The sequence below is a fragment of the Rhinolophus sinicus genome, linkage group LG15, assembly GCF_036562045.2.
Source record: "Rhinolophus sinicus isolate RSC01 linkage group LG15, ASM3656204v1, whole genome shotgun sequence".
Taxonomy (NCBI): domain Eukaryota; kingdom Metazoa; phylum Chordata; class Mammalia; order Chiroptera; family Rhinolophidae; genus Rhinolophus; species Rhinolophus sinicus.
In genome coordinates this window covers 37,333,932-37,359,659 of record NC_133764.1, presented here as the reverse complement: position 1 = coordinate 37,359,659, position 25,728 = coordinate 37,333,932, and the positions used below count along the sequence as shown (strand labels likewise).

The following is a 25,728-nucleotide window of genomic DNA, read 5'->3' as shown; positions in this document are numbered from 1 at the left end:
CGGCACCTGTGGGGAGGTGGGGAGAAGGGCAGGGCCAGAGTGGCTCCAGCCCCAGCCCTGAGCTAAACCCGTTTCTGTCCCGTGTCACTCTTGGAGATAGGGCCCTGGGGAGGGGAGGTGTCCTGTTGACCTGCCTTGGGTCACATACCCCCAAGAAGACCCAGCAAGATAGAGAGGTGAGTTCCCAAGGAAAATTGGGGCGCTGTAATCACAGAAACAAAGCTTAGATACGGGGTCACCAGAAGAACATGTGTCCACTCAACAACCCCAGGACACAGGGTCCATGGAAATGTCCACATTTCCAGCTGGGGACACTGAGACACACAAAAGATAGGTCGTTTGTGGAGGAGCTAGGGTTCAAATTCAGGGTCTGCTCTCTTTGTAGCCCAGGTTCTTCCCCCCACCCCGTGTCCCTTTGCCTTGGCGCATGGTGAACCTGGGTCCCCTAACACATAGGTACAGCTAAAATGCCACCTGCCCTGCCCAGCACAGCCAGTGGGGCACCCTCCCTCCTCTGAGCCCCCAGTTGTCTCTGCTTCCCCCTGGAAGCCTCTCCTTACCCCTCCTGGCAGAGCCACCCTGCTCTGTTGTCTCTGCGGCTGCAGCTCTTGGCCTCCAGTGGTGGAATGGGAGGATTACTGGCCTGTCTCCCCCATGAGCTCCCTGAAGTCAGGGCTGGGTCTTATTCATCTCCACAAAATCTGGCACAGCCCCTGGCACAGATGGAGCACAGCACACTCCTCACCCCCCAGCCCCCAATGAGTAAGGAAACGCCAAGGCTGGGCTGGTACAGGAGGGTCCCTGCCCTTGGGAAACTCATAGTCTGGTCCCATGGGTTGGGGCCCTTGGCCTTTCTGTGCACCCCTTTCATAGACTTTATTTTATGCAACTTTTCTCTGCCCACCCCCACCTTCGCTGGTTAGAGAGGCTCCTGTGAGGTTCCTTCCACATTTTCATTAATTTCTATTGAATAATTGAAAGCAGAAAATTAATACTTTCAACCTAAACCCAAATTGCAATGTGTGTGCTTTTCATAATTGTAATTCCACTGGAGCATTAAACATTCGAGTGAGCCTTCTCCAGAGACAGAGGGGGCAAAGCTATGTCTTGAGGGCTTAAAACACAGTGCTTGGCTCAGGTTGCACCCTCTGGCATTGCTTTTTAATTAAGGGATGGATGGATGGATGGATGGATGGATGGGGGGGGCTTGTATGAGTGGGTGAGGGATGGGGGGATGGATGGATGGAAACAAGGCCCCCAAAGATCAAACCAACCTTTTTGGAAGCTTCCAAAATTAGGAATGGCTCCTCCTGCTTTCTGGGCTAGAACCAACTTTCTTTTATTAAAATGAAATGGAGGACCGGCCCGGTGGCTCAGGTGGTTGGAGCTCTGTGCTCCTAACCCCGAAGGCTGCCGGTTTGATTCCCACATGGGCCAGTGGGCTCTCAACCACAAGGTTGCCAGTTCAATTCCTCGACTCCCGCAAGGGATGGTGGGCAGCGCTCCCTGCAACTAAGATTGAACACGGCACCTTGAGCTGAGCTGCCTCCCAAATGGCTCAGTTGGTTGGAGCGCGGGCTCTCAACCAGAAGGTTGCCGGTTCGACTCCCATAAGGGATGGTGGGCTGTGCCCCCTGCAACTAGAAAACGACAACTGGACCTGGAGCTGAGCTGCGCCCTCCACAACTAAGACTGAAAGGACAACAACTTGACTTGGAAAAAAGTCCTGGAAGTACACACTGTTCCCCAATAAAGTCCTGTTCCCCCTTCCCAATAAAATCTTAAAAAAAACAAAAAACAAAAAACGAAATGGAAATTACAGAACACCAAGAGGCCAAGAACCTGGCCAAAAAGGTCTTGCTCGTCCTTTATTTCCTATACAATGCCAGGCCTCCTCACATCTAGATGGTGCCTGCCCTGCTTCCAGCCTTTTCCCGAAGGTAGGATTCTTAAAACACTGGCACCGTGCCGAGCCCTGCAGCCTGCTTACTGATGGGGGGAAGCAGAGAGGTTTGGTCTGCAGCCGTCAGCGCGACCCCCTTTGGGGACCACTCTAACAGCTATGCATACCCTTCTAAGCCCCTTTACCACTTCTGCTCCTGGCAGGAATTGGGGGTCGTCAGTGTCACCCCAATGCAATTTTCGTTAGCCTTATTTGGGACACAGAGGGAGAAATGTCTCCTGATTTTAGAGAAACATGAAGAGCTAGCAAGCGGGGCAACTGCAGATGGGCCACGTTCTCATGGCTGCTATCTGGAAGAGGCCCTGGCACCCTGATGCATCCTATTAATTCCATCCTTTCCCCCAGGGGAAGGGGGAAGACACAGTCATTATCCAGAGTCTGCAGTGACTGGCAGCCCCATGTTGGGGCTTTTCCCAAGGGGGTCTCAACAGGAAAAGAATAAGGCTGATGCAGCAGGGAGGCAAAGAAAGGACCCAGAGGGAGAGAGATGGAACAGCGAGTGGCAGGCAGTCCCTAGGGAAGCTACCTTTCAGACCCATGGGGGGGGGGGGGGCGGAGAGGTGGGAGATGCTGAGGGAAGGCTTCTCCAGGTTCCACCTGTCTTGTTCAAGCCCAGACTCCTTAGGGCAGCCTCCCACACCTGGCTGATTATCAGCAGCCCTGGCAAGTCAAGGTTCTATTGGTGCATTTCTCCTTGCCATCTGAATGCCTCTCCATTTTGGGGTCAACCACTATACCTCGAGGGTCTAGCCCAGGGCCAGGCGCTGGGCTGGAGTTTAGGACTCTCTGTAGAGAGAATGGAGTCTGATCACCACTCACCCGCTCCCTGTCTTTACTCCACCCATACTAACCTCTTTCCTCCATGTTGCACCTGCCTCAGGGCCTTTGCACAGGCTGTTCCCTCTGTCTGGGTTGCTCTTCCTTTTGGCTCACTTCCTCCAGCTTCCTGCCCAAATGTCATCTCAGCAAGAGTCTTCCTATACCAACAACCACATTCCCCCCTTCCACACTCCCTTACCCTCTTGCTATAATTTTCTCCATAGCAGGTATTAAATTTTTGTTGTGTGTCTTCCACCAGCTGCAATATAAGCTCCATGAAAGCAAGCATCTTCTTTTGTGCAGAGTTGTATCTCCAGAACAGTGCTTGGCACATAGTAGGTTCTCAATAAACACTTGCTGAAGGAATGAATGAATGAATCACTGTCGCTGGCTAGGGAAGGAGCACAGGGCATTGGGTCTAAGAAGGGAAAAACCTCCTTTTGGACTCAACTGGCACACAGGGCCAAGTGGTCTGAGCTTGGCACCAGTGGCTTTGTCCTGCCCTTTCGTGAAGGGTGGGCACCTACTTCTAGGCCTTTTGGTTCCCTCCCTGCTACTGGCACCAGCCCTCCCAGACCTGAAGGCCCACCCTGGCCTTTGGGTACTCACTCCCCAGAGCCCTACCCACTTTCCAGCTGCACCCTAACCCCATGACGAGGCCTTGGCTCCTGCTTTCCCAGGCCCCATCCTTCAACAGAGCCAGCTTTCCACTTCAAAGTTTAAAAGATGCCACTTTTCATTATGTTTGAGTGCAATGTACCCTGAGGCATTTTGTGGTAAATGGCTGTCAATAAACAGTTTATGCATTAATTATTATTAATTATTTCCTTGAGCAGTGGCTAGGGTAGGCAGGGCCCCACTCAGCCCTCAGCAATATGTCAGCTGTCAAACCCTGGATGAGTGGGGCTCTGAGCAGCTGCCCGTGTTGGCTCCTTCTGGGTCACCTGGGCCTGGGTGGGAGAGGGAGCAGCTGGAGCTGAGCCGTGGCCTCCAAACTGCGAGAAGAAAGAAGGCAGAGGGGCAGGGTGAAGTCCGGACTGGCAAAACAGTAATACCCTCCACCTGGGTGAGATGTCACCTGTGGACAGCCCTATATCAGGTGGTGAGGACTTTTGTCTTCAGCAAGGGGGGGAAGGAGAATTACCACTTATGAAGCAGTGGCTGAGGCACCTTACATGTGGGATAAATCCATTCTTCAGAAAACAAAACGCATAAGACAAAAAGCCCTGATTTGTAGCACATGCCAATTTTTGAGGCATAAACACTCCCACCATGGCCAGTTTCAAGATACCAATTGAACACCTGACTTATAAAATTCCTGGAAATCCAACCACCATTTCTGCAAGGTAGTGGGAGCTGGCCGCAGCACCCCAGTGTGTGGGATGAGATTCAAAACTTCCCTGCAGGGAGCTGTGATCGTTAATTTCATGTGTCAGTTTGACTAGGCCTCAGGGTGTTTGGTCAGACATTATTCTGGTGTGTCTGTGAGGGTCTTTTCAGATGAGACGAACAACTGAATTGATAAACTGAGTAAAGCAGATGGCCCTCCCCGATCTGGGTGGGCCTCGTCCAGTCAGTTGAGGACCTGAATAGAACAAAAAGGCTGACGCTTCCACAAGTAAGGGGGCAACACCTCCACCTGCCTGCCTTGAACTGGGACATCGATCTTTTCCTGCCTTGACTTGAACTGAAACACTGGCTTTTCTTGGGTCTTACGCATGCTGGCTTTTGGACTGGATCTTACACAGTAAGTTCACCTCATTCTCAGGTCTTTAGACTCAGACTGCAACTACGCCATCTGTCCTCCTGTGTCTCCAGCTTGCCAACCGTGGATCTTCAAACTTGCCAGCCTCCATAGTCACATGAGCTAAGTCCTTTTAGTAAATTAGATAGATAGATAGATAGATAGATAGATAGAGCCAAATATTATTCAGGATGTTTCTCTGAGGGTGTTTTTGGATGAGATTAACATTTAATCAATGGACTTTCAGTAAAGCAGACTGCCCTCCATAATGTGGGTGGGCCTCATCCAATCAGTCGAAGGCCTGACTAGCATAAAAGCCTGATCTCCCTTGAGAAAGAGTATATTCTGCCAGCAAACCGCCTTTGGACTTGAGTGAACACTTCCTTGGTCTCCAGTCTGACAGCCCACGCTTCAGACTGTAGTAGCCAGTGTTTATCATCACGTGAGCCACGTTCTTAAAAGAAATCTCTTTCTCTATATACACACACATCCTGTAGATGTATGTATATGTCTGTATCTCTCTCTCTCGCTCTCTCTCTCTCCACACACACACACACACACACACACACATCTGTTTCTCTGGAGAACCCTAATACACATGGCAAGAAAGAATTAGGTTGCAGATGAAGTCAAGATTATTAATCAGCTGACCTTAAGATAGGAAGGTCATCCTGAACAATCCACACGGGCACAATGTGATCACAGGGTCCTTAAATGTGGAAGAAGGAGGCAGGAGAGTCCGTGTCAGACAACGAGATGTGAGACTCCACGGCCATTGCTGGCCTCCAGGTGGAATGGCGCCACGAGCCCAGGGGTGTGGTGGCCTCTGGGAGGTGGAAGACGCAAGGACATGGATTCTTTCCCAGAGCCTCCTGAGGGAACCAGCCCCGCCGACACCTTGACTTTAGCTGTGAGACCCATTTTGCACTTTGAAAAATAATAAATAGGGGAGATCCAAGATGGTGAAGTAGGTATCGCTGTTCCTGCTTCCTTCCATGAACAAATTGAAATTACAACTAAATTATAGCACAATCAACCTGGAAAACCATCTGAAGTCTGGCTGGACGGAAGTCTTATAACTAAGATGTAAAGAAGCCACCTCGAGACTGGTAGGAGGGGTGGAGACGCGGAACGGGCTGACCCCAGACCTCCGTGTGGCGGTTGAGAACTAGGAGGGATTTCTCCGCTGTGGAGGTGCCCCCTAGAGGAGTGAGGGACCCCAGCCCCACACTGGCCTCCACAGCCCAGAGTACTAGTGCCAGTAAAAGGAGCCCGCCCAAAATCTGGCTGTAAAACAGAGTGGGGAGTCTGACCATCTGAGTGGGACGGACGGCGGCAGGAAACCCAGGTGTCCTCTTAAACGGCCCAGACTCACTCCCAGGCACTCACCTTGGGCTCCAGCGGAGGGGCAGTAACTCAGAGGGTGTCGGAGTCACACGAGGGCAGACTGATGTGCGTGGCTTCAGATGGAGGCTGGAGCACGGTTGGCATTTTCCCTGTGAGAGGTCCTACTCCTGTGTGGCCCATAGGCTGGCACCATCTTTCCTGTGTGGAGCCCGCCCCCTACACTTATGGCCAAATCTGAATTTGATTGGTCTGGTGAGCTTGGAAACTCTGCCCCCAGCTCACTGGGACTCCACCCCACCCAACTCCCCCATTGCCAGAGGCAGTTTCTCCAAGAGCAGCCAGCCCCAGCTGTATTGCATTCTTTCTGGGAAAACTATCAGAGTCCAACAGATCCCAGGTGGGCAGCGACTGGCCTCAGTGTGCTCTGAGATTGTCAGTAGCTTCAGGCTCAGCACTGACTTCTTTAAGATGGGGGGAAAAAAAGACCAAAATTATGAATAATAAAATGGCACTAGCTACATAGCTATCAACAATTACTTTCATGTAAATAGATTAAACGCTCCATTCAAAAGACATAGGAGAGCTGAATGGATAAGAAAATAAGCTTTTACATATGCTGCCTACAAGAGACTCATTTCAGAGTGAAAGACACACACAGATAGAAAGTAAATGGATGGAAAAAGGTATTTCATGAAAATGGAAATGAAAAAACCAAAAAAAATCTGGGGTAGCAATACTTATACCAGACAAAATAGACTTCAAAATAAAGGCTATAACAAGAGACAAAGAAGGACCCAGTAATCCTCCTTCAGGGTATTTATCTGAAGAAACCCAAGAGTCTACTTCGAGGGGATGTGTGTATCCATATGTTCACTGCAGCATTGTTTACAATGGCCAAGACGTGGAGGCAGCCTGGGTGTCCGTCGATGGATGAATGGATAAAGAAGAGGTGGGTACATATATACAATGGAATATTGCTCGGCCATGGAAGGGAATGGGTTCTTGCCATCTGTGGCAGCATGGATGGACCTGGAGGAAATTGTGCTGAGTGGAGTGTCAGACAGAGAAAGACAAATGCAATGAGATTTTGCTTATATGTGGAATCTAAAGAACAAAATAAACAAACTCATAGATACAGACTCATAGGTACAGGGACCATTTTGACAGTTGCCATATGGGAGGGGGTTTGGGCATGAATGAAAAACGGGAAGGGATTAAGAAGTACAAATTGATTGTTACACAGTAGTCATGGGGATGTAAAGTACAGCATAAGGAATGCAGTCAATAGTACGGTAATAATATGTATGTAGTGCCAGGTGGGTACTAGTCAGGGCGATCACTTCTTATGCAAACGTCTAACCACTATGCTGTACACCTGAAATTAAAATAATATTGAATGTCATCTGTCATTGAAAAATTTAAAAAGGAGGTAAAAGGTGAAGGGGAAGAAGAGGTTCAAATCTCCAAGTATAAAACAAGTAAGTCATGGGGATGTAACATGCAGCATGAGAAATATAGTCAATAATATTGTGATAATGTGGTACAGTGTCAGATGGTTGCTGGACTTATCATGGCGATCACTTCTTTAGGTATATAAATGTTGAATAACTATGATGTATACCTGAAACTACTATAATGTTGTATGTTAGCTATATTTTAATAAAAATCTTTCTAAAAAAGAAAACAATAAAATCATAAATTTGCGCTGTTTTATGCCACTAAGTTGTGGTCATTTGTTATAGCAGCAATAGGAAACTGAAAGTGTCAGATGAGGTTGGGGCCTAGGGGTGAAGGATTCTAACGCCCACATTCTTTCTTCTGTCCCACACAATAGAAGCCACTCTTTAAATATAAACGCCCCTGAAGGTTAGCAACGGAGTCCAATTTCAGCCTGGGTAACTGGAAAACTTTTCTTTACCAAACACCAGAAAATAAAAGAAACCACCACAAACAGCAATGTCAGGTGAAGACAGAGCTGCGCTTGCAGGACAGAGGGTATCCTGCTGCCAGAGACTGAAAACCGATGGTAAGTGAGTGTGGTGTGCAAGCTGAAGGGAGTTGCTAGGCCCTGGGACCAAGGGGTGGGGATGTTGCTCCCTCCATGGAGACGGAGGCGTGGCCTTGGGATTGAGGTGGGGAACCCAGATGCCTGCTGCACAGGGCCAGGCCTCTCACGGAGCACGGCCTTAATAAAAGGGTAAAAAGCAGAAAGTGTTCCAGCAAAGAGCTGAGGAAGCTGGTCTGCCTTTGTGGAAGAGGCGAAATACGAGGAGATACTGGCTGAGCAGTTTCCAGAATTGGTGAAAAGCAAGTGTCATCAGATTCAGGAAGCCCAGCGAGTCTCAGCAGGCCCAGACCCTGGACACTGGTACCCAAGACACGAGCACTAGGTGGGAGGCCGTGTGCCTCTGGGCCAAGCACTGCATCAAGCACTTGTGCTGAGCGAATGTTTGTTGAATGAATGAATGATGGTGAGGACGGAACAAGATGGGAAATGATGCTTAAATCCAGCCTTAGACAGGGCTGGGAATTGGCAATCTCTACGCACTCCTCCTTCCCACCTTCTGAGGATGGCAGAACGGAACAGGCAGAATACATTCTTGAGCCCAATATTCAAACATGTGCAGAAGTCAGGGTTATTTGTATCAGTCAGAGGGAGGTGATCTAAGGCTGAATCCAGCAGGAGGGGTACAGCCCCAGAGTCAACCTGGGGTCAGGCTCACGGGACCATCCTCCCTCTGCTGAGCGCCTGGATGCCGTGAGGGCCCATGTTTGCGTGTTTATTTTGGGGGTTACTGGTGTGATTCACAATGTGTCTGAAGCCCTGGGGGCCAGCGTTCTTTGTCCTCTGGGACTCTTACTGAGCAAGCACCATGCTTCTCTGAGAAAAGACAGACTGGGCCTTGTGCCGGGGCCAGTGTCCTGGCCAGGGGGCCATTACGACTCCTGACTCTGAGGACACTCCGCTCAGCCCTCTGGGTTATCATCTTGAAAGGCAGTGTGGACATCTGACCCCTTCTATGTTAGTTCTTGTGGCTCCCGTAACAAATGATCACAAACTGGATTTAACAGCCCAGTGCCTGTCATTTCCTCTGCTATTCAGTCGGGGAGCGGTGGCTGGAGCAGGGGGCGGACAGCTTCGGTTCAGGGAGGAAGGGCTGGAGAGCCTGCAGCGTGCCCCCCTCTCGCCGGGATCTGGCCTCGAACCCTGACTGCAGTTCTTCTTTTCCAGAGTCAGACTTCTCTCTGTCCTGCTACCAGCCTGCCCCTGCACCTCCCATTCCACTCACCTCCTTAAAAGTTTAAGAGGGGATTCAAAAGTAGGTCCCTCTACAAAGAATTCTTAAAACTCAACAATAAGGGGGCAGCCAGTTAGCTCAGTTGGTTAGAGCGCGGTGCTCTTTACAACAAGGTTGCCAGTTCAATCCCCACGTGGGCCACTGTGAGCTGCACCCTCCACAACTAGATTGAAACAACTACTTGACTTGGAGCTGATGGATTCTGGAAATACACACTTTAAAAAAAAAAATCTCAACAATAAGAAAATGAACAACCCGCTTTAAAAATGGGCAAAGGACCTGTGAACAGACCTGGGCACAGCGCTGCTGGCCAAGCAGGACCCTGGCGTCACAGTGTGGGGGTCTATGGGTCTCCAGCACCTGCAGGGACTTCCTCTGGGCAGCCTGATGCAGAGAGCCTCAGCTTTGCAGACTGTGTGCTCCAAGCAAAAATGTTGGCCGGGGCCGCAGATATCTACCCCACTGCTCGCTGGCTGGGTGTTCACACCCCTTCGCTCCTCCAACCCTGGGCTCCCCAGGAAAAGATGAGAAATAGCACAGCTCCTCCTCTGCACCTCACATCCCAATAAAATATTTATTATTTCAAGAAATAAATCTTTAAAAAAAGAGAGAGAAAAGAGAGTCTCTATTGCTTTCCCCGAAGGTCAGGCCCTTGATGACTATTGAGTTTCTGCAGCCACGCTGGCCGCCCAGGCGGTGAGAGGGCTCTCTGGTGGGGCACATCCCCCTCCTGACTCTCAGGGCCCAGGGGCTGCCTCCCTGGAAGGGTGGAGGGGCAGGCCCAGGTGGGCAGGGTGGGGTGGCCCTGGGAGGGAGTGGGATTATAAAACAGGGTGGGGTGGCAGTGTTTCTGAGGGCCTGACCTGTTTAATCAGGCAGGGCTCTGGGCTCGGGGTGGGGTAGGGGGGCATCCTGGGGCCGGGGCAGGCATGCCACACACAGGTGGACAGGTGGATCCAGAGGTGGTTGGAAGCTGCAAGTAGGGACACGGATGCAGAATTGATGGGGTGGGGGGCTACATGGGGGTTAGCGGGCCCGGGCAGCCAGGAACTGGGCCGGGGGTGCCCAGGGGCAGAAGCCCCATTAGATGCTGGGGGCGGAGTCCCAGAGCCTGTTCTCAGAGGTGGGGAGGGGACTGAAGCGTTGGGAACAAATCCATGGTCTGGAATCGCAGTCATGCCAGGATGGGTTTCAGGAGAAGTCCAAAGTGAAGAGAGTTGGAACAAGCAGGAGAGGGAAACAATTCAACCCAGGGTCTAAGGGGTCCCTGCACCAAATGTGGTCCCCAAGTGCAGCAGGGAGGGGAGTTTGGGAGAGAGGGAGGGGTGGTGCTAAGAGTTCACAGGAACAGGCCCACTAGTCTGGCCTTCCTGCAGTCCCCTGCCCCGTCTGTCCACACCCCCAACAATTCCAGGAGGACAAGGCTGACCCCTCATGCATCACACCCCACTCCCTGGACCCTTCCATGGGCCATCGGGCAGGCCGTGCCCTGTCTCTCTCTTGAACATCATCAAAAGGCCCCATCCTGGGCCCAAGAAGGACTTCTCTCCATCTGGTCCAGATCTGGCCTTGCACAAAGCAAGGGGCCTCCGACACCTGCTCCTGGGCCCATGGAACCCTCTGACCAAGCCCACAGCTTCTTGGTCACAATGTTCCCATGAGCCGCCGGATGAGAACGAGGAGACTGCCTAGGGTGGGCACTGGGCATGGGGGTGAGATGCCATCCCCCTTAACCTGTGCCTGCTCTGCCCACTTCCTAGCCTAGGCAGGAAGCTCCGGCCTGGGGCATCAAGGGGCGGGTGGGTAGCTGGAGCTTGGAATCTGCTGGTGCTTTCTCCTGCGGCAGGAGGGCCAGCCGGGTGGGCGCCCTCACAGACAATCCTGGCACAAGGCCACCTGGCCCTTGCGAAAGTCTCGGCAAGGACAGAGCCGGTGGTACTTGGTGCTGGAGCCAGCACAGCTGAAAAGCAGAGGCTCTTTCTGCAGGAAGCACTCCTGGCCAGGCTGGGCGAAGGCGGGGTACAGGTGGTTCATCTCTGACTCGGTGCTGTCACAGGGCACCTGCAGCCTGGGCGGGCACCACAGGCAGCAGTCACTCAGTGGGCAGGGTGCCGGCTGCCCCAGTCAGGTACTGCCTGTCCCTGGTCCATCCCACCCCAGGCTCAGGAAGATGTTTCTAAGAGGTGCCAGGGCAAACCTGGGGCTGCACCACTTCTCCCACCTGCTGTGAGAGAGGAGGAGAGAGGGTGGCCGGGAGGGCGGGACACAGGCTGACCCATCAAGAGTAACTGAGGGCAGCTTTCATGACCTAGACCCAGAAGATGCCCAGACAGGCTGGGCAGGAGGCTGAGGGAAGGATGGAGGAGGGCAGTGAGCTTTTCGGGTGCTTTGGGGTTGAGGCTTTGCCAAGAGTGTGGCAGCCGGGACATGGATAGCTGACTAGAAGTCCCTTCAGATCCTCCCTGACTCACTAGGACAGATAACCACCCCCCTCCACTGCAGGCAGGGCTGGGGCCTGGGTGGATGTCCTGGTGAGCTGGGCCAACCCAGGAAGGGGGGCCGGGCGGGGGCTCACTCACTTCTGGAAGGCGTCCTGGCTGTTGAGGAAGGGGAAGAAGGAGGGCTCGCAGATCAGCCCGTGGTCCAGGCAGGTGTCCGTGCAGGCCCTCCCAGCGGCGGCCAGCCAGGCCCGGAGGGAGTACACTGGGGGCCAGGCCCTGGGGGCCAAGCCGGAGTCTCGGGCCCACTCGAGATGGGTGGCATTGGGCGCCAGGACGAGGGGGCTCTGTGGGGCTCGGACCCCTGGTGGGGCCGGGCCTGAGGCTGCACAGAAGTCCTGCCAGGAGGAAAGCAGGATGAGAAGGGGAAATGGGACCCGGAAGCCACTGGCTGACACATGGGGGAGTGGCCTTACAATTACAGCAACGCAATCGCATCACCAATGGGAGTTTATTGACTGTCAGGCAGGCTTCCAGGCATCATTTCATTTATTCCTCATAGCAGCCCTACCAAACAGGTACTGATACATCTCCAGCTGTTTTATGGGGGAGCAACAGAGGCTCAGAGAGGTCAGGGAACCTGCCCAGGGCCTCATGGCTGGCTGGCAGAAGCAGGATTGGGACTTGGGTCTGTCTCCATGCTGTCTGCCCTGTGTTGCCTGGCTGTTGGTCACCCTTGGGTTAGGCTCAGGGTTTCTACCCCAGGGCTCAAGTGCCCCACCTACAGTGGGGACAGAGAACAGGGCTGCCCCCAAGGAGCTCTCCCTGCAGGAGTCAGCTCCAGAGGCCAGCAGCACCCAGCATATGCTTTTCTGTGGGCATGATGACGACATCCCTTGGGTGGCTGGGAGCCCGGAGTCTCAGGTTCTGGCCCTGGCCCGGACCTCAACAAGCTCTCCCTTCTGGGGGCCTCAGTATTCCCATCTGTAAAGCAATGGGCTAGAACCACTCTCCAGCCCCTAATGTTTGTGAGGCCGGGCACGAGGCACAGAGAGAGGACACATACTATCTGTCTGAGTACCTAATAGTTATAAGCAAGCTACTCACCCACCTGCTCCTATAGCCCAGCCAGGCCCTGCAGCTTGCTTCCAGGCATCACCCCAGAGACCTGGAGCCTCAAAGAGCAGTGCTCTGCCTGGGCTGCCTGTGGACCCTTGTGGAGGTACGGATCTCTCCGGGGGAGGGCAGGGCTTCTGCTTTCGAGGCAGCAAGCCCTTCCTGGGGTTCTGGGACAGAGGTCTTAATCCCCCTGGCCAGTCTCACCAACTCTTCCATACTTAGCATGTACTCAATTAGTTGCAAAACTTTTAAACAACGTATAATTAGGAAAACTCCTTATGTTTCTGTGTTGTGATATGGGGTTGAAGCTCTAAAGCTGGGGACCCAGGGCAGGGGCCCCTCAGGCCTGGCCTCTGAGCAGAGCAGTCCAAACTGCTTTCCCTGCCCACCTCCACCCCACGGCTGCGGAAAGGAAGGAAATGGAAAGACTGGACGGAGAAAGAGCAGGGAGTTTAATGGATGCAGCGCCCAGGGCAGGGGCAGCCTCCTGGGCATGTGCTGGCTTGGCCCCTCCTCTGATCTGAGGAGGGTCCCAGGGGAGGAGGGCCCACCTACCTGGTGCTGGATGTAGGCTTCGATTCGCTCCAGCATCCCCTCACAGGTGTATTCATAGGGCAGGTAGGGGTCTACCTGTGGGAAAGACAGGCAGACACATGGGGTAAGAGGAGACTGAGCTGTCAGGGGCCCGGCCATGCTTGGCACTGGGGGCAGAGACCTGGTGGGTTCCACAACCTGTGCCCAGGGAGCCAACCACCCCATCCAACAGAGACTGTGCTCAGATTTCCTGATCCCCAGTGTACCCTCCAGGGGCTCTTAGGGGCTCAGGACCCACGAGGCCTAGGCCAGGTGACCCTTCTCCACTCCCTCCCTGCGCTGGTCCCAGCTGCACTGAGCTTCTCCCCTTTGGGAAAACTCAGCACTCCAGCAGGCCCTGGGCTATGATGCCTGCTCTTCCCACAGCCAACCCAGAGGGATTCAGCCTCCCCTCTTAGGCGACACCTCCTCCAGAAAGCAGTCCCTGAGCCCCGCCCCCACCCGGTACAGGACCACTTTCCTTTGTGGCCCCCCAGACTCCACCAGCATAGAATTAGCGTCTGTGTCATCATTTCTCCGAGTCTCTCAGGTTATGAGCCCCTCTAGAGCCGAGACCAGGCCTTGTTCACCACTGATCCCCTGTTGCCTGGCACAGTGCCCGGTATACGTAGTCGCTCGGGAAACAGCACCCCCATCTCTGACTGTATCCTGCTGAAGAAGGAATATTTACACAACGGGGCATCTCCCAGCCAGATGGAATGTGATGACTTTTGTAAAGCTTCCTGCCCAGGCCAGGCTCCTGGGAGCTACATAAGATACACACCCCAAGCGTAAGCCACAGACCGTCAGTCTAAATATCTAAGTTTTAAAGCAGCCTACGCTGGGGCAGATGGGAGTGGGTAGAGTAAGTCGCTGGGGCCAGAGGAGCAAGGGGAACAGAGGGAAGAGGTGATAAAGGGGGTGTCCACTTCCCGTGAGCAGGTACCCCACCGCCTGCCTTTCTTACCTGACCAGCCCCTCCCTGTTCACATCAGCCCTCGCAGGCCCAGCCCACAGCCACCTTGGAGGGTTGGCCAGATGAGGACATGGGATGGACCATCCCCACCTCAGAGGAAGGTATGCGTTAGCCTTCACCCTCCCCACCCCCAACAGGTGTGTGTTAGCACCACAGCCAGCCCAGCCCATCTCTATCTGTGCCATGTTCCTGACAGCAGCTCCAGAAATCCGGAAGTTTGGGCCCAGGTAGTTAAATCTAACAATTCTGCCCAAGTCTGTACGCCCCTCCTGCCTCATCAGAGGTGGGTGGTGTCAGACAGCCACTCGGGCCATGTTGGGTGGGCCCTGCTTCCTGTAGACCCTACCTTGAAAGGCTGGAGGCCCATCCTGGGCCCTCTGGCCACAGGGACGTCCCCGACACTCATTCTGAGGAGGGTCCCAGGGGAAAAGTAGCCACTGCTGCCCTTGAAGCAGGTCCTGGCCCCCAAAACTGATTCTCGGGACGAGACCCCACCCATATGACCTTGTCCCCATTTCTGACTTTACCTGCACTGTGGGTGGCGACAGTTCCAAATTCCCAGAGGATTCCCCAGTCCCACACCCAGCTACCACGTCACAGCCAATGTACCGGGGCTGCCTCTAGCCCTAAGCTCAGTACAGCCTGGTCGCAATCTGCTGTCCTCTGGAGCCGATGGCCCAGGAAGGCCCTAGCGACCAGCTGCTGCCCCCAGGTCTCAGACACCTCTGGGGGACATCTCCTGGGTACAAGGCTTCACGCGCTGGTTATAAATAAAACCCCCTAGAGAAGAGATTTCCTCTCCAAATGTCACTCTGCCTGCTCCACAGCAGCAGCCCCCCCCCCCACCCGCTGTTATTCCCCCCATGTGGTTTAAAGCCGCCGTCAGACAATAATTCAAAGGTCCCTGGGTGAGGGGAGCATTCTCCGCCAGCCACGTCCCACCTGCCATGAATCTCCCGCTGGAGGAGCCAGCCTGCCTGGAAATTATCCCCGTTAGGTCTAATTACAGGTGTGCCCGTAATCAGTCTCAACAGAATGGCAGGTGCTGGTCCTATGGGAACTGAGGCCCGTAATGCTGAGAGTGGGGAGGAAGCGGGAGGCAGGTGCCCACGAGGCCTCTCCTCTCACCTTGAACGGCCTTACCCTGACAGAGATGCCAACGGGCAAACCCACTGAGGCCGAGACGCAACAGGAAGGGCCCCTACACTGGAGTTGGGGGACAGATGGCTGGGTGCCTTAGGCCTCTCCCCCTCCTTGCTTCCCCTCACCCCATAGGCCCCTGAAGGTGGCCCTCATTGGCTCTCTCAGCTGCTGCCAGCTGTCCCTAAGTCACTTTTCTAAAAGGATTACCAGAATTAAGGGTGCACATTTAAAATGCACACTCCGAGGCCACCCCAGGGTGAGCCCAGGAATCTGCCCAGGAGTTGTAAACATCTCTCCAGGTGATTCTCAGGTGGGGGGTGAACTGTCTGAGAGGCAGCTTGGGGCCCATGAAGGGTGGGGTTGAAAGCAGAGGGGCCGTGGGCTGGTTTGGGGCCCAGCTGCATATCTCAGCTCAGTGGATTCACAATACTTTCACCCTTTTATTATAATTTTTTAATTAACTACTTAACAAAATTAAACAGACGTTCATGTAAAAGAAACAAATCCAAAGGGAAAACAATGAAAGAAGTTTCCCTCCCAGCCCAGACACCCAGCCCCCGCCCCAGGACAGCCATATTATCAATTTCTTGGGCGTCCAACTAGCAATAATGCATAGGTGGGTGAGCACGTTCACTTGTTCCCCTCCAACCCCCCAAAAAACCTCCATTTTGTTCTGTGGATGGAAATGGGCTCTCCACAGGGCTGGGTATCCCGAACAATCGAGGAGGTTGGGCCAGACCTGAGCCCTGGGGGTGGGCAAAGCCTTCCTGGCCCCTCCCACCCCTGCCCCTGCCCTGCCCCTGCTCTCTGGCATGGACGCCTTGGAGGATTGCTCGTGCAAAATGTGGACCCTGAGAAAGAAGGCACCTTCTAAGAAGGGCTCCGGGTGGCTAACTGGGTTCAAATTCAAAAACGAAACAAAACAGCCTTCCTTCTTCAGCAGTGAGGCTCCCTGGAGAGCCCCCCCCTGAGGGCTGGCTCTGGCTTGCTCAGCTCAGAAGGGGCAGGTGAGGGTGCTGACGGATGGGGTTGGGGGATAAGTACCCAGTTTCCTGGTGACCTTCTTGTCACTTTCACTAGAAAAACACTCACAAATAGACTGGAGGGAAGGATGTAGGATGGGTTGGGGTAGGTATGGAATTTTGGGGGCCATTTGCTGAGGGGCTGGACTAAGTAAGGCTGGGGTCTCGAGTGGGAGTGACTGATGCACCAAGTGCAGGGGCAGGGGAGGGAGGGTGCTAAAAAATGCAACCCTGCCTCAGAGTCGGGATACAAGGCAGGGCTCTGGGCCCAAAGCTAAGCCCTCACGACCCCATAGGGGATCCATCCCCTTGAGCCCAGCAGTGCCCCAGCTTCCCCTGGGAAAGCAGACACTTTGGCCGGCTCTGTGTCCTCCCTGGGCAGGGCTCTCCCCTGCAGAAGGAACCTATCATGTCACTCGGTTGTGGCGGCCCTTGACCTACCAAGTTTAATGGTTTCCAATTCTGCCCCAGGCCCACCCCAAGCAGTACAGCCTCCCAGGGAAGCCGCACTCAGGGAACATGCTGTTGCACAGGGGCGGGGACGCTGGGCAGCAGTGGTTCTGTTTGCTCAGCCATGCGACTGAGCCACAGCAGAAGTGGGTCCAGAGGGATGGTGGTGAGCAGAGTGCCATTCAAGGGTCTGACCCCTTCCCTAAACGACGGAACCAGGAGAGCACAAGGCATGTGTGGCTTCAGGAGCCTCTCCTCACGTTCAGCCCCACCTACACACATGCACTTACACACAGCGACACACACACACACACACACACACACGCGCGCGCGCGCTAAAGGAAACCCGCCATGCTCTACCCCCTTGCTACTCAAAGGGTGGCGCTGGGCTGGCACCACCCGAGGCCTTGTTAGAAATGCAGGATTTCAGCCCCATCCTGGACTTGCTGAATCTGAACTGGCATTTTAACAAGATCCCCAGTTGGTCCGTGTCACAGTATAGTTTGAGGTGTGCTGCTAAAGGGCCACAGGCCCAAGTGCAACACGAGTTCAAAGAACCTCCATGCACTCGTCCTGGAAACATTCACTTACCACCTGACTTGTGCCAGGAATGCTCTCAATCAATAATTCTGAACCCAGGGCTGCCATGTAAGGTGGTACACTGCACAAACGCATTTCCCCCTCCCCTGTCCCCCACGTTGGTGAGTGGGGATCTATGCCACCCAGGCCTGTAAGTCTGAATTCACAAGAGGGGCATCCTTTTCTGATCATAGCAAAGACGCACCGTGTGGGCTGGGGCGGACCGACCCGGCTGACTCTCACCTGGCTTCTCATGATGGCCTTGATGGCTGCTTCAAACTCCTCCGAGTTGTTATAGTCAACGGTCCACACGTGGGGCTTGCCGATGAAGTTCTCTGCATAGGGATGCTGGGAGAACACCTGGCCGGGGTGGGGCCACAGGCAGCTCCCCCTGGCCTGCCAGGCTGGGCAGGGCTAAGGGGAGGCATCCCCACCCACTTGTCCCTTCACCCCACGCTGCAGTCTCCCCCTTCCAGGAGCTGCAGGCGTCCCCATGTCAGATCCTCCCCCTCTGGGGCCTGGGGCCTTCCCACTCACCTCTCTGGAGGTGGGCTTGCCTCGGAAGAACTCGTGGTTGAGGGAGCTGTGGGGCGGGCTGAAGCGGGGCTGCAGGAAGACACAGCCGTTGGCGATGGCCTCCAGCGGGGCGGGGCCCTCATAGGGGAAGCCGAACCCTACGAAGAGCTGAAGAAGCCAGGTGGCAACGTGCTCAGGGAAAGCTGGGCACCACAGCCCAGGAGCCTCAGGAAGCCAGGGGCAAGGTTGGGGCTGGGACATTCACAGGAGAGAGTGAGCGGGGACAGACGAGCTGGGAGCCATGACAAGCACGTCCCCTCTCTAGGCCCTGCTTTCCCCATTTGTAAAATGAGGAGGTCCGATTAGGTAGTATCAATCGCCTCTTCCTGCTCTAACAGGCTAAGGGAGGAAAAAAGAGTGAGGGACTCACGTTTAGACGGCTTCAGACCCACACCTACAGCTGACCTCAAAGGACCTTTACGCTTTTACCCTAAAAACATTCCTTCAGCACCTAACTCGTGCTGGGGCTGCCCACAGAGCTGGCCTCCAGAGGGCACTCAGTAAATGATTCGGAACCTACGGCTGCCGTGGAAGGTCGTTCAGGGTGTTCACTGCACAAAGGTACCCTCTCCCCACCCCAACACCTATACACACACGTATACATCCAAGAAGCCCAAGAAAAGAAGCCATGGTGAGATCAGAAAAGGACCTGGAAACTGGCTAGAGACTCTCCAGCCTCAGCCCCCAGCTGACACTCAGGGCCAAAAGCAGGGCCTGACCCAGAAGTCCATTGGGCTAGACTGGTACTGACAAGGGGCGGGTGGGGAGCCCAACTCCTCTTCCCCGTCCCTGAGCCTTTCACTGTGGGGCCTCCCCTGCTTGGCATGCACCCCCATTCCTGCCCCCAGCTCTGGCCAGCCCCGGACATGAGGCTGAGGACAGCGGAGCAAGCTTGGGCCAGTCTACACATGGAAGGGGTTGTGAGTGAGGCTGGCGGGATGTAGGGGCGACCCCCTCGGGGTCTGTGGCCGGGCTGGTGTGAGGAGGGTGAAGGGGGTGGCTCACCTTGGCTTTGCGCAGCAGCTGCTGGAACTCAGGCTGTGGCAAAAGGCCGTGGTTCTTCACGAAGGCTGGGACCTCGGGGGGCCGCTGGCTCTCGTAGTACACGGTGCCATGGATCTCCATGTACTTGTTCAGGATGCCCAAGAACTTCTCCTTCCCCTGGAAGACGAGGAGGAGGAGATGGGAGTCTCGCCCCAGCCACAGAAGGAAGAGCAGGCAGGAGAGACACCCCTGGTCTTGAAGTCGGAAGATGTGGGGCCAGTCCTCGTTTGGACACTAACTAGCTGTGTGACCCTGCGTAAAGCCGCTCTCCTCTCCGAGCCTCAGTGTCTTCGTCTGTGAGTTGCAGAGGTTGGACAAGACCAAAGCCTTCAGGACTGTTTTTGCCACGGAATTGTTTTCTTTCCAAAGGAGCTCTACGAGGACTGACATTGAAATGCATCCAGGTAGAGCTGCCTGGCCTCCCCTGAACTCCTGATAACCTCCAAGGACCTCTGAGGAGATGGGGACTCTCTGGAGCCCATCTATTCATCCCTCATCCATCCATTCCTTCATCCTTCCCTCTACCCATGCATCTATCCATCCACCCACCATCCATCCTGTCTATCCATTCTCCCTCCCTCCCTCCATCCATCCATCATCCACCTACCTATACACATATTCATCCATTTAACACGTATTTATTGAGCACCTACTATGCATCGGCACTGAGCTCAGTGCTGGGATCACAGCAGGGTCAAGACAGTACTTGTTTTCATGGGCGACACCTGTGAGTGAAAATCCCACAAACTAGCAAAGGCTCAGCCCCTCCAGATCCAAGAGTCCCAAATCCAGGCTCTGCTTCTCCTCAACCCAAGGGGGCTGGAAACAGACCCAGCCTTCAGGGGAAGGAGATAAAGGGAGGCAGAGCATAGATGAACAGATAACACCTCAGCCTCTGGGCCCCATCTGACCCTACGGCCAGGCCCTGAGCTGGGAGCTGCAGTCAGTATAAGGCCTCGTAAAGGGATATGATAAGCACAGAATCTACTGCTGGCTTCTACTTCTGGGGGGTTTTGAGGCTCACAGAAGAGAGGCAGGGATAAGCTGACAGGAAAGTAGCTTCAGGATCTTGGAGAAGGGCGGCTTACAGGAGGGGGCTCTTTTCAGGGAGGGCTGGTTCCCAGCAGGCCAACAGGTCAGAGAAAAAGAACCCACGGTTCTCCCACTGTCAGTCTGCAAGGAGCTTCAGCCCGGGTTTGGTCTATAAACTACAGCTCTTGAAGAATGTTATTGATACACATCAAAATAATTAATAATTCATGTTTTGAAAAACAAATTATAAATTTTTCATAAGGAGGCCTTCCATTTTGGGTAGTGGCACACTAGGTAATGAAGATTAGCTCTGCCTCTGAGAACAACCAGGAAAGCTGGGAACATGTGAAAACATCTGTGAAGGCCCTGAAAATCTACCAGAGAATGAGGAATTTCAAGGCCAAGATCCAGGAGAAAAAGGAAAGGAGACTGTTGCAGCCAGTGTTGGGGTCAGTTTTCCCTCTGGGGTACCTGCTGATTCTGGGGACAGCATTTAGGTGATGGAGCAGAGTTTCTGGTGGCCTTGCAGAGCGGGGGGACAGAAGGCAGAGTTCTCTGCCAAGGGGAGTGAACCCTGATGGAAACCCCATGCACTGGGTTGGAACTCGAAGGAATTACACCTCGGAAGAAAGGGTGGACCAGGACTAGGGTGGTCGTTTGAGGTACTGAATCTGTTTTAAATCATCTCAATCACTATCATTGACTAAGGTGATCCGGGATTGCTAGAGCCCACAGCCGAAAACCCAGAGTAGAAGTAAAAGTAAATCCTCTCGGGAAGAAAAGAGCATCAAATGATTTCTATAATTTTTCATACTCATTTTCCAGGAATCAAAACACAAAAATAAAAAGGAACCAATGAAATCCCAATCAAAACCCCAGCAGGCTTGTTTTGTAGAAATTGACACACTGATTCTGAAACTCATTTAAAAATGGAAGGGACCTAGAATATACCTATAAAACAATTTGAAAAATAAGAAGAAAGTGAGCTGACTTATATTACCTGATTTCAAGACTTACTATAATGCTACAGCAATTAAGATGGTGTGACACTGGCATCAAGATAGACAGATAAATCAATGGAACAGGAGAGAGAGTCCAGAAATAGACCCACACGTGTAGGATCCATTGATTTTTGGCAAAGGTGCAAAGACGTATCAGTGGAAAATGGATAGTCTTTTTAACAAATGGTCGTGGACACTGGATATCCATATGCAAAAAAAGAAATAGAACTTGAATCCATACTTCATATCATATATAAAAGTTAATTCAAAATGAATCACAGACTTAAATGTAAAACCTAAAACTATAAAATGTATAGATGAAAACATAGGAAAAAAATCTTTGTGACCTTGGGTTAGACAAAGCTATCTTAGGTACGACACCAAAAGCACAGTCCATAAAAGGAAACACTGAACTTCATTAAAATGAAGAACTTTTGCTCTTTGAAAGATGCTGTTAAGAGAGAGGCAAACCACACACTGGGAGAAAATATTTGCAAAGCACATATTTGATAAAGGACTTATATTCCAGAATATATAAAGAACTCTAACAGCTCAACAACAAAATGAATGACCCCATTTTTAAAATGGGCAGAATTTTTAAAAAGACATTTCAGCAAAAAACGATATATGGAAAACGAATAAGCACACAAAAATATCTTCAAAATCAGTCATTAGGGAATTACAAATTAAAACCATAGAAGACACCATTGCATACCTGTTAGAATGGCTAAAACTAAGAAGATTGACCATAATCAGTAGTGATGAATTTCTAAAGGAGCTGGAACTCTCATATACTGCTGGTAGGACTGTAAAATGGTACAACCACTTTTGTTAAAAAGTTAAACAGTTAAATAATTTTACAATATAACCCAGCCATTCCACTTGTAGATATTTCACCAAGAGAAATAAGGGCATATGTCCATTCAAAGATTTGCACGTGAATGTTCACAGCAGTTTTATTTGTAACAGCCAAATGCTGGAAACAACCCAAATGCCCATTAATAGGTGAACGGATAAACAAAGAGCGGTAAATCCATACAATGGAATATTACTTGGCTATGAAAAAGGAAAAACTATTGATACATGCAACAATATGGATGACTCTCAAAATAATTATGCTCAGGGAGAAAATCCACACAAAATGAGTATATGCCATATGATTCCATTTATATAAAATTATAGAAAATGAAAACTAATCTAGTGACAGAAAGCAAATCACTGGTAGCGTGGAGATGAGGAGGAGAGACAGGAGGAAGAGATGCCAAAGGGATGAAGGAAAATTTCAGGGGAGGTGGCTATATCACCATCACGACTGTGGTGATGGTCTCACCAGTATATATGTCAAAACTTATAAAATTACACATTTAAACATGCTTACTGTATTGCATGTCAATTATACCTCAATAAAGCTGTTAAAAATCTATTTTTAAATTAAAAGATTTAAGTACCTTGATTTAAAAAAAAATCAAGTACACGAGGAGACAAGACTGTATGATCAAAATCCAAGAGAAACAGACAATAGAATCAGACCCATAGGAGAGCTAGAAGCTGGAGTCAGTTACCACACACAGACTTTAAGATAAACATGCTGACTATAGTCAAGGAAATAGAAGATAAGATTTGAAACCAAGTGGAAATGCTAGAAATTAAAGGTACAATGACTGACATGAATAACTAAATGACGGATTTAATAGAAGATTAAACACAGTTGAAGAGAGAATTCATTTAGTGAATGAACAAAAGAAAATATCCAGAATGAAGTACAGAGAAACTAAAGGGTGGAAATTACAGAAAGGAATGTAAGACCTAATGGATGTGTAAATGGAGTCTGACAAATGAAGGAGAGAGATTGGGCCAGAGCAATACTTAAAGAGATAATAGCTGAGAATTTTCTAAAACTAGTGAAAGATCAAACCACAGGTTCAAAAAGATCCACAAACTCCAGGTAGGATAAATAAAAAATAAAAAAAACAGAGGCAAATCATAGTAAAATCGCTGAAAACCAAAAGGGTTGTAAAAGCAGGCAGAGGAAAAAAGACAAATTACCTTTAAAGGAACATACATTGACTCCTCAAACAAAATGATAGAAGGCAGAAGACAATAGAATATTTTCATAATGCTGAAAGAAAATAACCACACAGCTAGAATTCCGTACACTGCAAACATATCCTCCAAGAATAAAGGTGAAATAAAGACAGCTTAGAAAAATTTTAGGAAATTAAAATAAAATAAGCATATAAGCTGGAGAGATACAATTAAAGCATGTTAAGGTTCTTTTCTTACCCCATAAAAGGTAAAAGTGTTGATTTATATTAGACTTTGACAAGTCAAGGATGCATGCTATAATTTTTAGGGGAGCCACTAAGGGAGCATAATTACTCAGCTAATGGGGAGTGGATTTAAATATATATATATCAATGGAAAAAAAGATAAGAAATAAGAGGAAAAAGAGCATGGAACAGGCAAGAAAAAGAAATAGAAATCAACTAGTAAGATGGTAGATTCAAAGCCAAATATATCAGTAACTACACTAAATGTAAAAGGACTATTTACTTTAAAACTGAGCATGCTCACAGAAAAAAAAACTCAACAGCAAAGTAAAGTATGAAGAAAATGCTAAATTCCCCACTCAACTTCCTAATCCCATTATCAGAAGCAGCTATGATTAAGCTTTTTGTGTACCTTCCTCAGATTTGTGATGCATTATTAGCATATAGACATTTTCTTTGAAACACATACATGTGCACAAATGGGTTCGTGTTACATATACTATTCAGCAACATTTTTCCATCACACACACACACACACACACATTTGTATGTAAACTTCAAGTTTCACAAAACCATTATTTACTCAATACATATAAGGTCCTCTGATATTCTACAATTCTATTATTTGTCATTCTATTTCATTTTAAAAGGCTAGCTAACACTCTGAATTGACAGAAAAGGACAAATACTGTATGGTCTCACTTACACGTGGAATCTAAAAAAGTTGAACTCACAGAAATAAAGAGTAGCAAGGTGGTGCCAGGGGCTGGGGTCACAGGGACCTGTGAAGACGTTGGTCAAAGGGTACCAACCTCCAATTACAAGATGAGTCAGTTCAGGGATCTGATGTACAGCATGGCAACTGTAGTTAATCATACTTGAAATTTGCTGAGAAATTTGTGGTGTTCTCCACACCAAAAAAAACATAACGATGTGAGGTGATGGATGTGTTAATGAACTTGATTGTGGTCCTTATTTCACAACATGACACGTTTCAAGCCGTTGTGTTGTACACCTTAAGTGCATGTCATTTTTCTTTGTCAATTTTACTTCAATAAAGCTGAGGAACAAAACCCCAGAGCTCTGCGTAAATTTCGTGACTCATCCACGGGTTGCAACCTGCAGTTTGAAAACCCTCCTGGCTCCCGCAGACGGCTCTTCTGAGGTTTGCAATGTGTCCTCCAGCCACAGGGAGGCCTTGCCCTGCGCCTGAGCCGGCTGTCTCTCTCCGGGCCTCACTCCCGCTCCCTGGCACTTCATGCTCTAATAAAAGAGCATTATCTAAGCCTGAGCCTCAAGCTCTGCTTCCTGGGGACCCAGAACCAGACAGGCCTCTGCGGCCCCCAAAACCCTCACCCTGATCCTGGCTGCCACTTCCATAGGATGTGATGACCTGGTGTCACCTCCCTCCTCCACTTCTCTGCCACCAGGGCCCCTGAACTCTGGACAGCATTGGTCCCAGGACGCTGCTTTCATCCTCCTACCATCCAGCCACCTCTGACTTCTGTCACAAAGACCAGAGCAAAGCTGTCTTTTTTTGGAAGCAGCTTCTTTGAGGCCTCCTGATAAACAGCTTTGCTCCCGGCTACCACAGAGGTTCCAGGGCTAGAGATAAAACCTTTGTCCTCCCATATCATAACCGCTCATCCTCTTGGGGGAGTTTCTTAACAGTGTTTTCTGGTAAAAGCAGACACAGTTTGTGCTATCCCCCTTCCCAGAGGCCCCAGGCTTCCCTGGCAGCCAGCTTGTTGGGCTTCCTATGAGAAGGGCCTCTCGTCCCTGTCCCCACAGCCCACAGTGGGTACTGACATCTCAACCCAGGTCTGGGGCCTTCAATCCTGCCTCCAGAGTTTCTCTCTGCCACGATCCACTGCTCCCTAAGGGGGGAGGCTATGCAGAGCTGGAGGTAAGTGTGCTGGCTCTGGAATTAGATGTGGGTTCGAATCCCAGCTCTGCCTGTTACTAGCTTGTCACTCTGACCTGTGCCTGGGTTCCTCATGTGTAAGAGGACATGATAACATGTGGTACCTGCCTCACAGTGTGGCAAATAAATGAGCACCTAGGACACAGTAAGCTCTGAGTGAAGGAATATTAGCTGCTGCCATGACTTCGTAGGGTTGTGACACAGACCATGAGATGTCCCCGTAATCTCTCCTTTCTCCTCCTTCCTCAGTCACAGAATGACAGCACTGAGCTGGGCATATGGCTGCCTGGAGCAGAGCCCCTTCCCATGTCCCCTGAAAGGGGGCAGGGCTGCGTGGCTGGGATCTAGCCAGGGGACAGTGTGGGAAAGAGACAGTGTAATGTCCAGGCAGCATCCATAAACGTGGCCC

The 25,728-nt window shown here is 51.3% G+C and overlaps 1 protein-coding gene across 4 annotated transcripts in view; it reads right to left on the bottom strand.

The window, feature by feature from the left end:
- Nucleotides 1-9,721: 9,721 nt before the first annotated feature.
- MGAT5B (alpha-1,6-mannosylglycoprotein 6-beta-N-acetylglucosaminyltransferase B) overlaps nt 9,722-25,728 on the bottom strand; it is a 66,053-nt gene continuing 50,046 nt past the window's right edge. For 3 of the 4 annotated variants that reach the window (XM_074319630.1, XM_074319632.1, XM_074319629.1), the window contains 6 exons: nt 19,054-19,209; nt 18,010-18,156; nt 17,716-17,832; nt 13,285-13,359; nt 11,752-12,008; nt 9,722-11,240 (listed from right to left, as the gene is read on the bottom strand). In XM_074319630.1, the coding sequence (XP_074175731.1) occupies nt 11,042-11,240; nt 11,752-12,008; nt 13,285-13,359; nt 17,716-17,832; nt 18,010-18,156; nt 19,054-19,209 (951 nt within the window). In that variant the 3' untranslated portion in view covers nt 9,722-11,041. The remainder of the gene's footprint in view (nt 11,241-11,751; nt 12,009-13,284; nt 13,360-17,715; nt 17,833-18,009; nt 18,157-19,053; nt 19,210-25,728) is intronic. The other variant, XM_074319631.1, reaches the window with a different exon arrangement.